The following is a 13259-nucleotide window of genomic DNA, read 5'->3' as shown; positions in this document are numbered from 1 at the left end:
GGGGGGGGGCGGACTATATTTTGGGAAAAAATATGAATGAATTCCTATGCCCCACAAATAACCCAGAGATGTATTTTAAATAAAAGTGCACATTCTACAGTGGTACCTCGGGTTACATACGCTTCAGGTTACAGACTCCGCTAACCCAGAAATAGTGCTTCAGGTTAAGAACTTTGCTTCAGGATGAGAACAGAAATCGTGCTCCGGCGGCGCAGCAGCAGTAGGAGGCCCCATTAGCTAAAGTGGTGCTTCAGGTGAAGAACAGTTTCAGGTTAAGTATGGACCTCCGGAACGAATTAAGTACTTAACCCGAGGTACCACTGTACTCATGTAAAAACACCAGGCAGGCCCCACAAATAACCCATAGATGCATTTTAAATAAAAGGACACATTCTACTCATGTCAAAATGCTCTGATTCCCGGACTGTCCGCAGGCCGAATTGAGAAGGCGATTGGGCCGCATCTGGACCCCGGGCCCTAGTTTGCCTGCCCATGGACTAGATAGCCCATTCTACAGTTATATCATTCTATGATCCAAAAAACATACTGAAACATATAAAAAACGGTATTTTAGGATAAAATACATTTATGAATGCATACATACATTGAGATAAAGTGCAATCGTAAATGTGTATTTTGTGATGAAATTCATGTAGAAGTACTTAAATATGAATTTCCCTGCATGTTTTAATTTTTTTAAAAAAATCATATTAATGTGGAAATGGGACAGGGTGAATGAACATGTGCAAAATCTACATCGATTGGAAAGAGACTGCTTCATCTTTTCCTAGTAAAAAAAGAACCCTGCGCTTGGTAACACAGGCCTCAGTGAACTAGCAGGGAGCTGTCTTTGCTCTGCTTTCACTGCAGGGGGAAAAACCACACACACCTCTGCATCATGCGTCTCTTTTTACCCCTTAGGTACGGCTTGTACAATCTGAATGGAATGGCCTGGCCCAATTATCCTCCTTGCAGAGCTGAAAATTCCAGAGGCTCAGCAGCCTCGGAACACCCATTTCCTACAACAGTGTGTCCTGGGTCACTCAAGCCTATGTATCTCTGTGGGGGAGGTGCTTAGGACCCAGTAGAATTCTCTCTGAATGACAGACAGTGCTTTAAAAGGCCAGGCAAAGCCCAGATGTGACAGCCTGTGCCATCCACAGCGAAACAGCAGTCACTACTGCAGCAGCAGCAGCAGCCTCCCAGCCCCATTCCAGGTGCGGAGAATTCAACAGCAGCAACCCCTTCCTAGGGATTTTGTGCATCTCCTCTTCCTAGTCTTGGGCTACCTCCAGGGTGCAATAATTGCCTTGCTTAAGCTGTCTTCTCCCTGCAGCAGGAAAGGACTTTGATTCCACAAACAAAGCAGATCATTGTAAACAGGACAATAGTCCTTGTTCCCCCCCCCCCACCCCGTTCATGGAGCTGGTACGAAAGCCAGCGGAGCATCACCGGTTTGCTGTCTAGGAAAATGGACATCACAGCAGAGCATGGAAAACTGATAAGCCTGTCAGCTCCTGAGAAGGAGGGGTTAGATCTGAAGCCGCTATTCCTGCCGTGGCTGGGAAGTTATGAAGAACTCGCTGCTCTGGAGGAGACAGAAGTCAGAGATGCTGCTGGCCAGTGAAGGACCATCAGCCTCACTCGACTTAGGTGAGTGACTTCTTTGTGGGTCCTTCTGGGGAGGTCGTAGGTCTGAGACAGCATTGGGGCAAAGGCACATACCTCATCTGGTAAGGAGAAGTGCAATGGCAGATCATCTGCTCTGCATGCAGAAGGTCACCTGTTCAATTCCCAGTATGCCTTAAACCCTGGAGAGCTGCTGTCAGTTAATGCAGGCAAAATTGAGCCAGTTGGACCAGAGGTCTGACTCGGTTTATGGCAGTTTCCTATGTTCCTCAGCAATACAAGCCCCTTCCACTGAACAGGCTCCCTGGACCTTTTGAGGGAAATAGCTTCCTTCATCTTGTCCAGTTTCGTATCTGCAATGAATTGGGTGTGACATTCCAGAAGAGGCAGGGAAATCTAGAAATACCCTGGTACTAAGGCACAAGCAAAGCCTTTGCTTGAAATGCTAGGTCAAAATTGGCTCACCTGCATTCAAGGAGAGAGAGTAGAAACTGAAATGAGTGCAAAGAAGAGCGAAGAAAAAGGAAGGTTGTGATAGAAAAGCTGCTCAAGGGGAGAAATGGAAAGAACTGCCTTACCTTGGTGAAAAGGAGTTTGCAGTCTAAAATGACAATTCAGTAGTTGATACAGCAGCGAGGAATAAAGGGTATAAATGATATATACTTGTATAAGCCCTATAAACTGCCAAGTGGTAATAAAAGGAAGGTTTCTGATAGAAGCACCTTCCTGCTTTCAAAACTGGTGAAATCAATTATGGAGGTGATTTTCCAAGTGAGTTTGTTGGCTTGCTTCAGATTTTTTTGGATTTATACCCTCCCCCCCCCCCCACTTTCCTACATCCTTTCTGCAAAGCTGTTTCATCCCCCTTCCTTGCAACCTGTTTTACAATTTATTTTATTGTAGGTCACTATTTGCACTTGCTTGATCTTTGTGGATCACCCCATTGTCTTATCTTACGGACACCATGTGGGAGGTTGCTTCAGAGGCTTCCAGATTATAATACAATATATGCAGACAATGAGGAGAACTCTGAGGATAGCCACCAAGAGTCTCCAAAGCAGTTGTTTTTCAGCTTAAACATTGGAGCATGCCCTCTTGAAGATTCAATACCATTCCATTCCTCCACCCATCCAGTCCCCACAACAGCCAGTAACTATTCTGTCGTTACTGAACGTAGCACTCATTGGGTTGTTTTGGGGGTTCCCATCGTTAGAGTGTTTGCCCTAAAAATGTTTTTGTACTTTTGTTAGCCTTGGGACCTCTCAAGCCTCTTGGTGCTTCCCTTTTGTGTGTGTAGACGGTGCCATTTTGGCAACACAAGCAGCAGCGCTCAGAGCCTGAACATCAGAAATGGAGGGAACAGTTTTAAAATCAAACCTGAACATTGATCCCATTTCAGCTTATGTGGGCATGCCAAAGAACGCTCTAACACTTCAGCATTTGCCTCTTAAACATTTGAGTGAGAGCACTATCTGAAAGTGCACCGAGAACTGCTGGTGGTCCCAAGCCACAGTTTAACCAACCCTGCTCTAAGGCCCCCTTCACACCTGCAGCTTAAGAACCACCCCCACATGATGCACTCTGGTGTCTTAGGAGAGCATGTTATGGGAATAATGCAAGTACATGGGTTGGGGCAATTGGGTGAGTCCCTCAATGTGTTTGCATTATTCACACATCTTCCCCTGCCCCACTGCAGTTTGGGATTGCTTCATGCAGAAGTGGCTTCCAAACTGCTGAACTTGTAGCATTGTAAGGGACCCCAAAGGCCATGTAGTAAAGGGGTTTAAATAGATACTGGAAGAATGGCCCTCGACCACCAGCTCCAAACACTTTCCTGCTAGAGTCATTCACTTGACGGATGCTGTGGAGGTGGCCCTCAACAGAAGAGGAACAACTCACATCCGAGTGTCTCGTCAGCACTGAAATTTATACCACAGGAGAATATAGTCCTCAATAAACTTATCCCAAAGGCAGTATTCTGTGGGACAGATTGCAGAGTTTGGGACTTGCCTTACCAATGAAACAATGTGAGACACTTGCATCAGGCCGTACAAATTCAAAAAATTGCCTTCTGACCTCTATCTTTCTGTATTGTTAGAAAGAGAAGGGTTGATAACAGCAACCAATGTGCTTTATATTGAACACATCTGCCTGAATGATTTGGTATAGGAGCTGTGTCCTTTCTGCAAGGGTGAATGTTGAGGGATGGCAGGCCTTGCAAGCCACTCTCCTTTAGGGAGGGGGAAACTGCCCCTGCAACATCTGAGATGGTCTCAAGCCAATCCTGTCTCACAGATCACACTCTCCCGCTCTGTGTGCTCTGTGCCAGGCACTGGCTGCTCTTGTGTTGTCACAGGATCATCAAGGGCCAGAGGCAGATTTACAAGTATGTGCAGAATTAGGGCCTAGTATGGCTGAGTAGCCCCCAAAGTTACTAGTATACCTTGTTACTAGTATACCTTGAAATTTGACTTTGCTGAATTCCATACCCTCTGATGAAAATAGGGGCATCCTATTCCATTATTATTATTATTATTATTATTATTATTATTATTATTATTATTATTATTGGTATTATTATTATCATAGAATCATAGAGTTGGAATAGACCACAAGGGCCATCGAGTCCAACCCCCTGCCAAGCAGGAAACACCATCAGAGCACTCCTGACATATGGTTGTCAAGCCTCTGCTTAAAGACCTCCAAAAAAGGAGACTCCACCACACTCCTTGGCAGCAAATTCCACTGTCGAACAGCTCTTAATGTCAATATTATTATTATCATCATCCCGCCCATTTGACTGGGTTGCCCCAGCTACTCTGGGAAGCTACCAACATATATAAAAATATAACAAAACTTTAAATATTAAGAAACTTTCTTATACAGGGCTTCCTTCTAAAGATGTCTTCTAAATGTTGTATAGGTACTTATCCTCTTGGCTCGGGGGTTGCCTAACTCCATACCTTCCAACATTTCTCCAGTGAAAATAGGGACGTCCTAAGGAAAAGCAGGACATTCTGGGATCAAATCAGAAACAGGGACGGCTTCTGTAAATCCGGGACTGTCCCTGGAAAATAGGGACACTTGGAGGGCCTGGAATTCCAGCCTTTTAGTTGTGTTATTTCCACTTTTCATTTCTCCTACTTCTTGTTTCAAGCCAGGAAGCACTGGTCCATTAGGGCAACCAGCGTTGAGTCCTACCAAGCAAAATGTCAAGCAATTTTTTAAAGAAGCCCCCCCACCCGCCCATCTCAAAGCCACAGCCTTTCCTATCCCATACATCCTTCCATCATAATCTAAAGAGGTTTGGGGAGAAATTTCCATCAATCTCCCATTCTCTGACCGACCAGTTACCTCCCTCCCAGCTTTGGGTTGGGCCAAGCATTTGTCACCACCACCATTTAGTTTGTTTGTTAACTAGGAGCTTGTCCAAGGCTGATTCTGAGCAAAGGAGAAAGATGACGATGACGGCAGCATGGCTACAAAAGCAGAAGCAGAAGCTGCTGGCCTGCCTTGCAGAGAAGTTGCTGGGATGGTCTTGTCGCTGGGGTGAAGCCCAATATATCTAGAGCCCTCTTCAGCAAGTGTTGAGTTGCCCAGGCAACTCAATCTAAAGAGGAATCTTCCGCCACTGTTATTGCTAGGCAGGGGAGAGAACTGTTTTGCTGGATCAGCAGACTATGAACCATTTCACACTAACCTTGCCTGTCTGGGAGAAAGAAAGAACAATGTTTGGTCTCCTCCGGGCTCTGTGCATGTATGTGTGCGCATGGATAGATGAGAGTGTGGCACTGGGCATGCCTGTGTATGAAAAAATGCAGTTCTAGGTATGCTAGAATACATACAGGTCAGTGGAGGGGGGAGGATGCATGTCACTTACAGAGTAAGCCAGTGCGCCTCTGTGTACATGTTGTTAAAGACTGTGCTGTGGCTATGTTTTTGTAAGATAAGAGTATGGTGGCCAGGAGAGTGTTAATGAAGCTAGAAGATGCCTTACTAGACCCAGCAAAATTGCTAGGTGCAGTTGTATTTTTAGGGAGATTGGCTGAGTCCTCTCAAAAGCTTGCCTTCTGAATGGCTGGAAAGATCTGAAGGGGATGTGAATATGACACTATTGATCGATATGAAATTGGCCATGTATTATTCAGGCAACATGGTCCTGTTTAATCCAAACATGTCTATTAGTTCTTTTCAAGACAAGGGAAATCCCAGGTTGACTTTTAAGTACTAATATTTTTAGTTAAAAACAGCAGTGGCGCTAGGGAGGGATCCTCCCCAGCCCACCCACCACCCAGTGTGATTTTCCCCAATCAAAATCTCTCCTCTCCAATGGAAAGAAGCATATGGTGTGTGACTCCACAATTTTTAATTGAATGCAAACGTTCAGGACAAATTCATGGAGGATAAGGTTATAGAGGGCTGCATTCTGCATCTCCTGTCGGAGAGTGTATGCCTCTGAATACCAATTGCTAGGGATCACAAGTGTAGAGAGTGCTGTTGCACTGAGATCCTGCTTGTGAGCTCCTCATAGGCATCAGATTGGTCACTGTGATACTGTAACGAGATCCTGGACTAGATGGACCTTTGGCCTGACTGAGCAGAGCTCCTCATATGTCCTTAGGTGGAGCCCAAATCAAGAACTGGGACCTGAAGAAAATTTCACCATCGCTTATTAAGCCTCGGGCCATCCCAAACCATCTTTCCATGCCACAGGGAAGATGTTCCTTAGAAGTGTCCTAGCAACATTTCTGTCTTAATGTTTTGCCATGCTTTCAGGCATGGTGTCCCATGGTGTCCCATTACTTTGCACTGGGGACAAAGAAAGAGCCTGCATTAGTATAGCCCTGTACCACAAAATCATCTTTGAGTCATCCCGTATCAATCATATGACCATAGCTCTGGGAGACTCACCTCCACACAAACAGAGGGTGGGATAAATTGATGGGGCCATCTGTAAAGGCAGTGGTAGACTTTGGGTTCTCAAATTTCAGCGGGGCCCTGTGCAGTGCTGAAATTTGGTACTCCCCTGCCTCTCGTGCTCCATTTTACAGCATTGTTTCCCTGCAGCAAGGCGCCCAGTACAACTGCACTGATGGCTCTACCCTAAATCCACCTCTGCTAATGGCTAAAGCTTTCATTGTTATTGTTTACTGCAGCAGACTTGGCAGCTAATTTATACGTTACCAGAACAGTTGGAGGTTCCTTCCTCACGGGTGGAATTATCCATGCTGCTCTGGTAATGTGGGTCAGGTGAATAATAATACAGTTCTTTCCTCTACCAGCATTGATCTGCTCCTGGGGGTTGACAATGCTGGCTTGGAAAGAAAGCATGTCATTTCCCCCAAACTGTCCTTGCTTCTTTCTTCCAGATGATTCGAGAGTGGCATGGAATTCAACATGCAGAAGCAGGGCTGGCCTGACCCATTTTGCCGCCTGAAAAACGTCAAGATGGCGCCCCCTCACATTCCATATACAAAAGCAAACCAGGCTGGTGATTGAATCTGACTTTAGCACTGGTGATGGAACAGTGTCTTCCACTGCACCTGAGGGCAGCAGAATAGCTTAGGGGCGCAGGATATGTGTCACACACCACTCTCCTCCAAGCTCCGCCACCTGAGGCGACTGCCTCACTCTGCTTAATGGTAGGGCTGGACTTGTGTGGAAGGCACTCCCATGCTCCCCTAGAACTGGCCTAATCTTGAATGCTAACATTTGTTTAGCCCTCAGCTTGGATTTCAAACATGGTAGCTCATCACAGGGCGGTGGGGGAGGGGACTGAATGAGAGAATATCTGTAAAAGTATTACACCCTCCCCAAAAAGTGACGGAAACAATAGAAGGTAGCACCAGTGGCAGGGAGATTGACCTGACTTTCAGAGGTTTAGCTTGGCATCAGCCAAGTAGTCTAGCATAAATGAGGTTAAACTATAAAATCATTGCAAGCCTCTTCCTTAATGAGGTAGACACTGCAACTTTCAATATGTTGTTTCTTATGCTAGTTTGATAGGTTTTTTGTTTGTTTGTTTGTTTGTTTGTTTGTTTGTTTGTTTTGCTGACTTTACTGGATTAAAGTGTGGTCACTTCCAGGATTAGTTACTCTAGAGATGGGAATGAAGCCTCTCTCATTTTATTTCTTATTGATGGTGGATAGTGTGGGGTGCCTGGTGAATACTCCTACTGGACACTGAAAAGGGAATATTCAAGGATGAAGTCTAAAGCTTGTTTCTAAAAAACTACTGGAATGAGGTATACACACAGAGAGAGACACACACACACACACACTATTCAGAGTAACAGCACTGACAGTTTTGATTGAAAATGATTCTAGGTTGAGATAAGCCATCCTCAACATTCTTAAGAGGGCATGCATGCGCACACACACACTGCTTATTCTACCAGAAAGTGCCAGAGTCCAGGAAGATAGAGCTCATAGCAACCAATGAGGAACTTACTCTACCTACTAAGATGATGTCACTGTGTGCAGAAGAACCACCACTGCCTGTTCCCAAGAATGACCCTGATAAGGTGTCTCCTGGGAGCATTTCCTTTCTTTTCTGAGGGGGAAATCAGCCCAGGGTGATTTAATACCTCCCGGATCAATTTCTGCTCCTGTGTAAGCAGTGATTTCATAATGCAGGCTTGTTAGGTTTCATTTTCTTTGCCCTGCATATAAAGGGGCTGGTCTTGCCCCTGTGGAAGTCAATGGCAAACTCTTCCTGACGTCACATTCTCAGAATAAGGAGCTCTTGACAGGACCAAAATGTGAAGGGGTAGGGATTTTTTATTGGCTCTGTTAGATTAGCTGCAGGATCCAGCAGTTATCTGTATTCAGTTGAGGAAAGTTTTCCCAGGTTGCCATGGCTCTTCAGGTTCTTGGGATCTCACCTGAGGAGATTCCATCCTCCACTTCAAAAATCTGCTAGCCTGTTAATCTGAAATTTGATTTCTGGACACGCTTATGGGTTTTGTTGGGTTTTGTCAACTGCAAGAAGAAAATTGCTCAAGTAAACAAAATTAGAAATATATTGAGGCTGTGGCCTTGTCATGACCCTTCCTGTGCCAGGCCAAATAAATGTTTGCAGGAAAAAAGTTAGAAGCTAGCTCAGCCACCTGAATACCACCTTGCATCTTATTTACTGATGCCCCTCAAGGCCTTAACCTAGGGCTCATCGGAGAATGTGGTTATAATTGTGCTGCCATATTTTGAAAGTACCACACATACCAACCAGAGCAAGAACTTCCTGATGGTGCAAACTGTTCAGCCGTGAAGCAGACAGTCTCAGACGATAGTGGGCTCTCCTTTATTAGAGGTTTGTAAGCTGAGGCCACATACATTGCAGGAGGGGACTTCCTACTTTGCCAGAAGGTTGAAGTAGGCAGTAGTGTGCCATGAGCTGGGGTAAGGTGAAACCTCAGAGCTGCTCACCTGACATCAGCATCACTGCCACTCACAGGCATAGCATGGGCGGGGCTGGATGAGCTGCTGCCCTGGGCATATGACAGGCCCCCTTATCAAGGCAGGGAAGGAAGCCACACCCGAGCTGGGCCTTCAGGGCAGGGGTGGTAGCAGCACCTTTTGCTCATGGCCATTGGACCAGCCAAGAGGGGGAGGGGGGAGGGTGTTACTGCCGCTGCCCCATCATGCCTCTCCCCTCCTCTGTTTGGCTCCTCATGTGATGTCCCAGGACTGACATGCCAGAGCTCCACTCTTGGATCAGGCCTGACCCAGGGCAGGAGAGGAGAGGCAGCTGCAGCATCACTATGTTTTTCCTCTGCTGGGCTCCAGTGTGTGAGGGTGTGTGAGGGAGCTGCACTGCAGTCCAGCACCACCAGATTGTCCAGTCCACCAGCAAACTATGCTACACCACTGAGGAACAACTGCAGTCACCTCAATTACCTTTTAACAGGATGGATAAAGTCACAGTTGATTATTATAGCAATGAGCACCCCAGAGCTCCAATAATGGGAGGGGGAGTTAGGGGGCCCTTAACAACATCTGCATGCCCAACACCATCTACCCAAAATTATGCCTCCTATAGTTTTCCAAAACAGCAACTGACGGGGCTTCCCCCTCTGACCTCCTAGCATTTAAACCACTGGAACACCCTCACCTAGTTCATTGTGTGTCCTACTGAATTGTGTCTCATCCCTATCCCATTATAGTCAATGTGTTCGTTTTGTGTTCCAATATTGCATGTGCAGTGGTTGGTTCCCTCAAGCTACTTTGTCTCCCATTCGATTCTGGCAGCACATTCTGTTCCAGTCATTCCTATGTCACCAAGATTTGTTGTTCTCCACAGGGATCAAGAACTACCAGGAAGGAAGATGGTGGCAGTGACATATACTCTGAACATCCACTGGTACTTCTTGTTGCTAAGACACAGGTCACTTTGAACTAGACCATGGGGACAATGGTAAACAAAACTAGGATCAACTCTACCCAGGGTTTCGATGCCTTCTCTTCACTTGGAGTGTCCCAGTTTCAGGAGGCCATTGGCATTTTCTTCATGGTCATGCTGAGTGTCATTGCTTTGGTTGCCAACACAGCAGTTATGGTAGTCATCCTCAAGACGCCTTTGCTGAGGAAGTTCATCTTTGTCTGCCACCTCTGCCTAGTAGATCTGCTGTCTGCCATTTTTGTCATGCCGCTGGGGATCATATCCAGCTCCACCTGCTTCAACAGGGTATTGTACAGCATCGCCGAATGCCAGACTCTGATCTTCCTGAATGTTTGTTTCATCAGTGCCTCCATCTTCACCATCTCAGTCATCAGCATCGAGCGCTACTACTACATTGTCCACCCCATGAGGTATGAAGTCAAGATGACCACCGGGCTCGCAGTTACCGTTGTGGCTTTCATCTGGGTTAAGTCCATCCTCGTAGCTGCTTTGGCACTCGTGGGTTGGCCCCAAGTCGACGGGGCCAGCAGTGCCAGCAAGTGTACTGTGTACTGGAGCCCAGGTGCCCACAAGAAGATCTTTGTGATCATCTTCAGCACTCTCTGCTTCATAGTGCCCACCTTAATCATCTTTGCGGTCTATGGCAGCATCTACAAAGTGGCCCGGATTGCATCCTTGCAGCATGCTCCTGTTCCATCCTGGACTGCCACACCAAGACCAAGATCAGACTCCATTCACAGCCAAGTCACTATAATCACAACCAGGAATGCACCTCCCAGGCTGTCACCAGAACGCTTGTTTGGTGGGAATAAAGCTGCCCTCACCTTGGTCCTGATTGTAGGTCAGTTCCTCTGCTGCTGGCTTCCATTCTTCTCCTTCCACCTCCACTGCTCCATCAACTCTGTCTTGACCATCCCCAATTATGGTGAGATTATTGTGACCTGGCTTGCCTATTCCTCCTTTGCTATCAACCCTTTTTTCTATGGGCTGCTGAACCGTCAAATCAGGGAAGAGCTGTCCAAACTGGGGCGACACTGCCTCAGCAAGCCCCTGAGCCAAGAGCTGTGCATCTCCAGTCCAGAAGGGTCCATCCATGAGAATTTCCTCCAGTTCCTGCAGAGGACCAGTTGCACAACAGAGACCCGTTCTACGTACGTGAATTCCAGCCCTAGGAACACTTTGGACCAGACTACAATGGGGTTCCGGATCCCAGGACAGATCCCAGAAGAAACCAACTGACGAAAGACCAGTGCTTTCAAGTCACTTCAGCCATCTCTTTCCACCTGCCTTTTAAGTTAAGAGGGGAAGAACAGAAGGTTCAGTGCGCTGAAAGACCTGACCAAGCCTCCTTTAGGGAGGAATCTGAAATTGAACAATTGATTTTCTCTCTGAGAATAAATGTGATTAAACGGGTTGTTTGCTCATGGTTGCAACTGGTGGGATCAGAGCCAGGTGTACCATTAGGCTACTGTTGGCATCCACCTGGGGGAAGGGGGGGCACTGTGAAGCAGAGCACTCTCAACTATATTTGCAGACAGTAAGATATAATATTGGAAGTGGAGGCCTTTCCACACTACCCCTCTCCAAAAGTGCTTGTTGGTGTAAGTGTTAAAATACTGGCTGGGCCAATAGTGCTATTTCTCCCCAACCATTGGGAAAGGGCAGGTTTAGTTTTGTCATGGATAGATAGTGAAGGCCGTGGTAATTTATTTTTTAAAATGTGAACTCCAGTGCTGGAGAGCATTCCAGCACAACCTCCAAAAGTAATTGGTAATGGTGGGGTGCTTTTAAACCCTCCAAAATGGCATGGATAGGGAAGGAGGGATGTGGCATTTATCCTACACCACTGATACTAGAGCGGTTTGTTTGCACTATGGCTGATGGGAGTTGTAGTCCTTATCAGCTGGAGGGCACCAAGTTAAGGAGAGCTGTAACAACCATGATCTGCACTGGATTCATAACTACAGTGCTTTGGTTGAGGAGAAGAAACAGCATTTCCTCAACAACTCAGCGCTGTGGCATGGAAACAGGGATGCTAGGTGGGGAAATGTTCACTGCATCACACTCAACAAATGGACAACCACTGTATATGCCCTAGGCAAGAATAACTCTAGAATTCTAGGCGCTATAGTTTGTTAATAGTTATTGGGAATTGTAACTGCGTGAATCATGAACTACAGTGCCCAGAATCCTGGGGGGGGGGGGGAATGAATGTGCTTTGAATGTGATTTAAAGGTATAGTGTATGTGCAGCTGTAGATACAGGGGGCAGAATCCATTGCATTTGTGAACAGATGCTTGAAAGGTTTGTGCATTAAGATGGCTCTTAGGAAGGTTTTCTGCTGTTTTGCCATAAAATTTTTCAAACTCAGATAATATAATCCAAGCCTTCAAAGAAGCCACTTTCCCCTGACTTTGTTTTGTGTCATAGGCAGAATGCGCCAGTTGCCAATTAATCTTGGTCTTCCTAAAAAATGGCAGGGAGTTAGAGAAAAGTCTGTAGACCCTTCATTTATTTTTTTTTATTCAAGAGTAGGACAGCTATCAATCCCCCAGGGAATTTTAGAAAGTGAAGCTCTGTGAGGGAAATAGGGCCTCCCAAGAATTATCAGCATCCTTAGCAAACCACAACTCCCAGGATCCTTTGGGGGAAGCCATGATTGTTAAAGTGGTATAATAGTGCTTTAAATGTATGATGTGGATGTGACTGTCCATAGTGTAGCAACACCAAGTACAGATTTTTCTCTGCTTTAGGGTTAGGCATTTTCAAAAAGAGGCACCCACCAGTGTTCTTAGTGTTGAGTGAGTGATTGGTGCTCACAGAATTTCTCTGAAGAAGCATTTTTCAGTTTCTATGCTCTTTGTGAATAATCCTGGGTTGGTCAGAGATAGGACCATTAAGGAAAGAAAGGGAGGCGAACCTACACTGTAGGCCTTGTTCTCCCAATGAGGCCAAGCGAGAGTCAATTCATTCCAGCTGAGCAGAGCCATTGGTTCTGTGTAGCTGAATCCCTTGGTGATCTTGAAGAAAGTTCCACTGAAGCAGACACTTAAAGCAGGGGTGGAGGAGGCAGCTCCCAGCAGCCGGCTGAGCGAGACAGCGCAGTACCTGCCTGCCTAGAGGCACTTCTAGCAAGCCAGCCTTAATCTAAAGTGAAAGCCTCCTCTTGATTGGCTCCATGTGACAAATTCGGTCTGTCACAGTAAGATGCCAAAGAGTTGTTTGTGTCAGG

The 13259-nt window shown here is 46.2% G+C and overlaps 1 protein-coding gene across 2 annotated transcripts; it reads left to right on the top strand.

Moving 5' to 3' along the window:
* The first annotated feature begins 912 nt into the window (after positions 1–912).
* On the top strand, positions 913–11440 carry GPR62 (G protein-coupled receptor 62). 2 transcript variants are annotated; one of them, XM_081177936.1, is made up of 2 exons: positions 913–1653; positions 9929–11440. In XM_081177936.1, the coding sequence occupies exon 2, from the start codon at positions 10031–10033 to the stop codon at positions 11264–11266; it is 1236 nt and encodes a 411-aa protein (XP_081034062.1). In that variant the 5' UTR covers positions 913–1653; positions 9929–10030; the 3' UTR covers positions 11267–11440. The 2 variants fall into 2 exon arrangements, with proteins under 2 accessions (XP_081034062.1, XP_081034061.1); XM_081177935.1 differs by lacking the exon at positions 913–1653 and adding an exon at positions 8258–8398.
* The last annotated feature ends 1819 nt before the right edge of the window (positions 11441–13259 follow it).

The sequence above is a fragment of the Podarcis bocagei genome (assembly GCF_964188305.1).
Source record: "Podarcis bocagei genome assembly, chromosome: 2".
Lineage (NCBI taxonomy): Eukaryota > Metazoa > Chordata > Lepidosauria > Squamata > Lacertidae > Podarcis > Podarcis bocagei.
This window is presented reverse-complemented; position numbering and strand designations above follow the sequence as displayed.

Excerpts from the sequence above, each read along its gene's own strand:
- GPR62 (XM_081177936.1), top strand. The coding sequence starts at position 10,031 with ATGGGGACAATGGTAAACAAAACTAGGATCAACTCTACCCAGGGTTTC.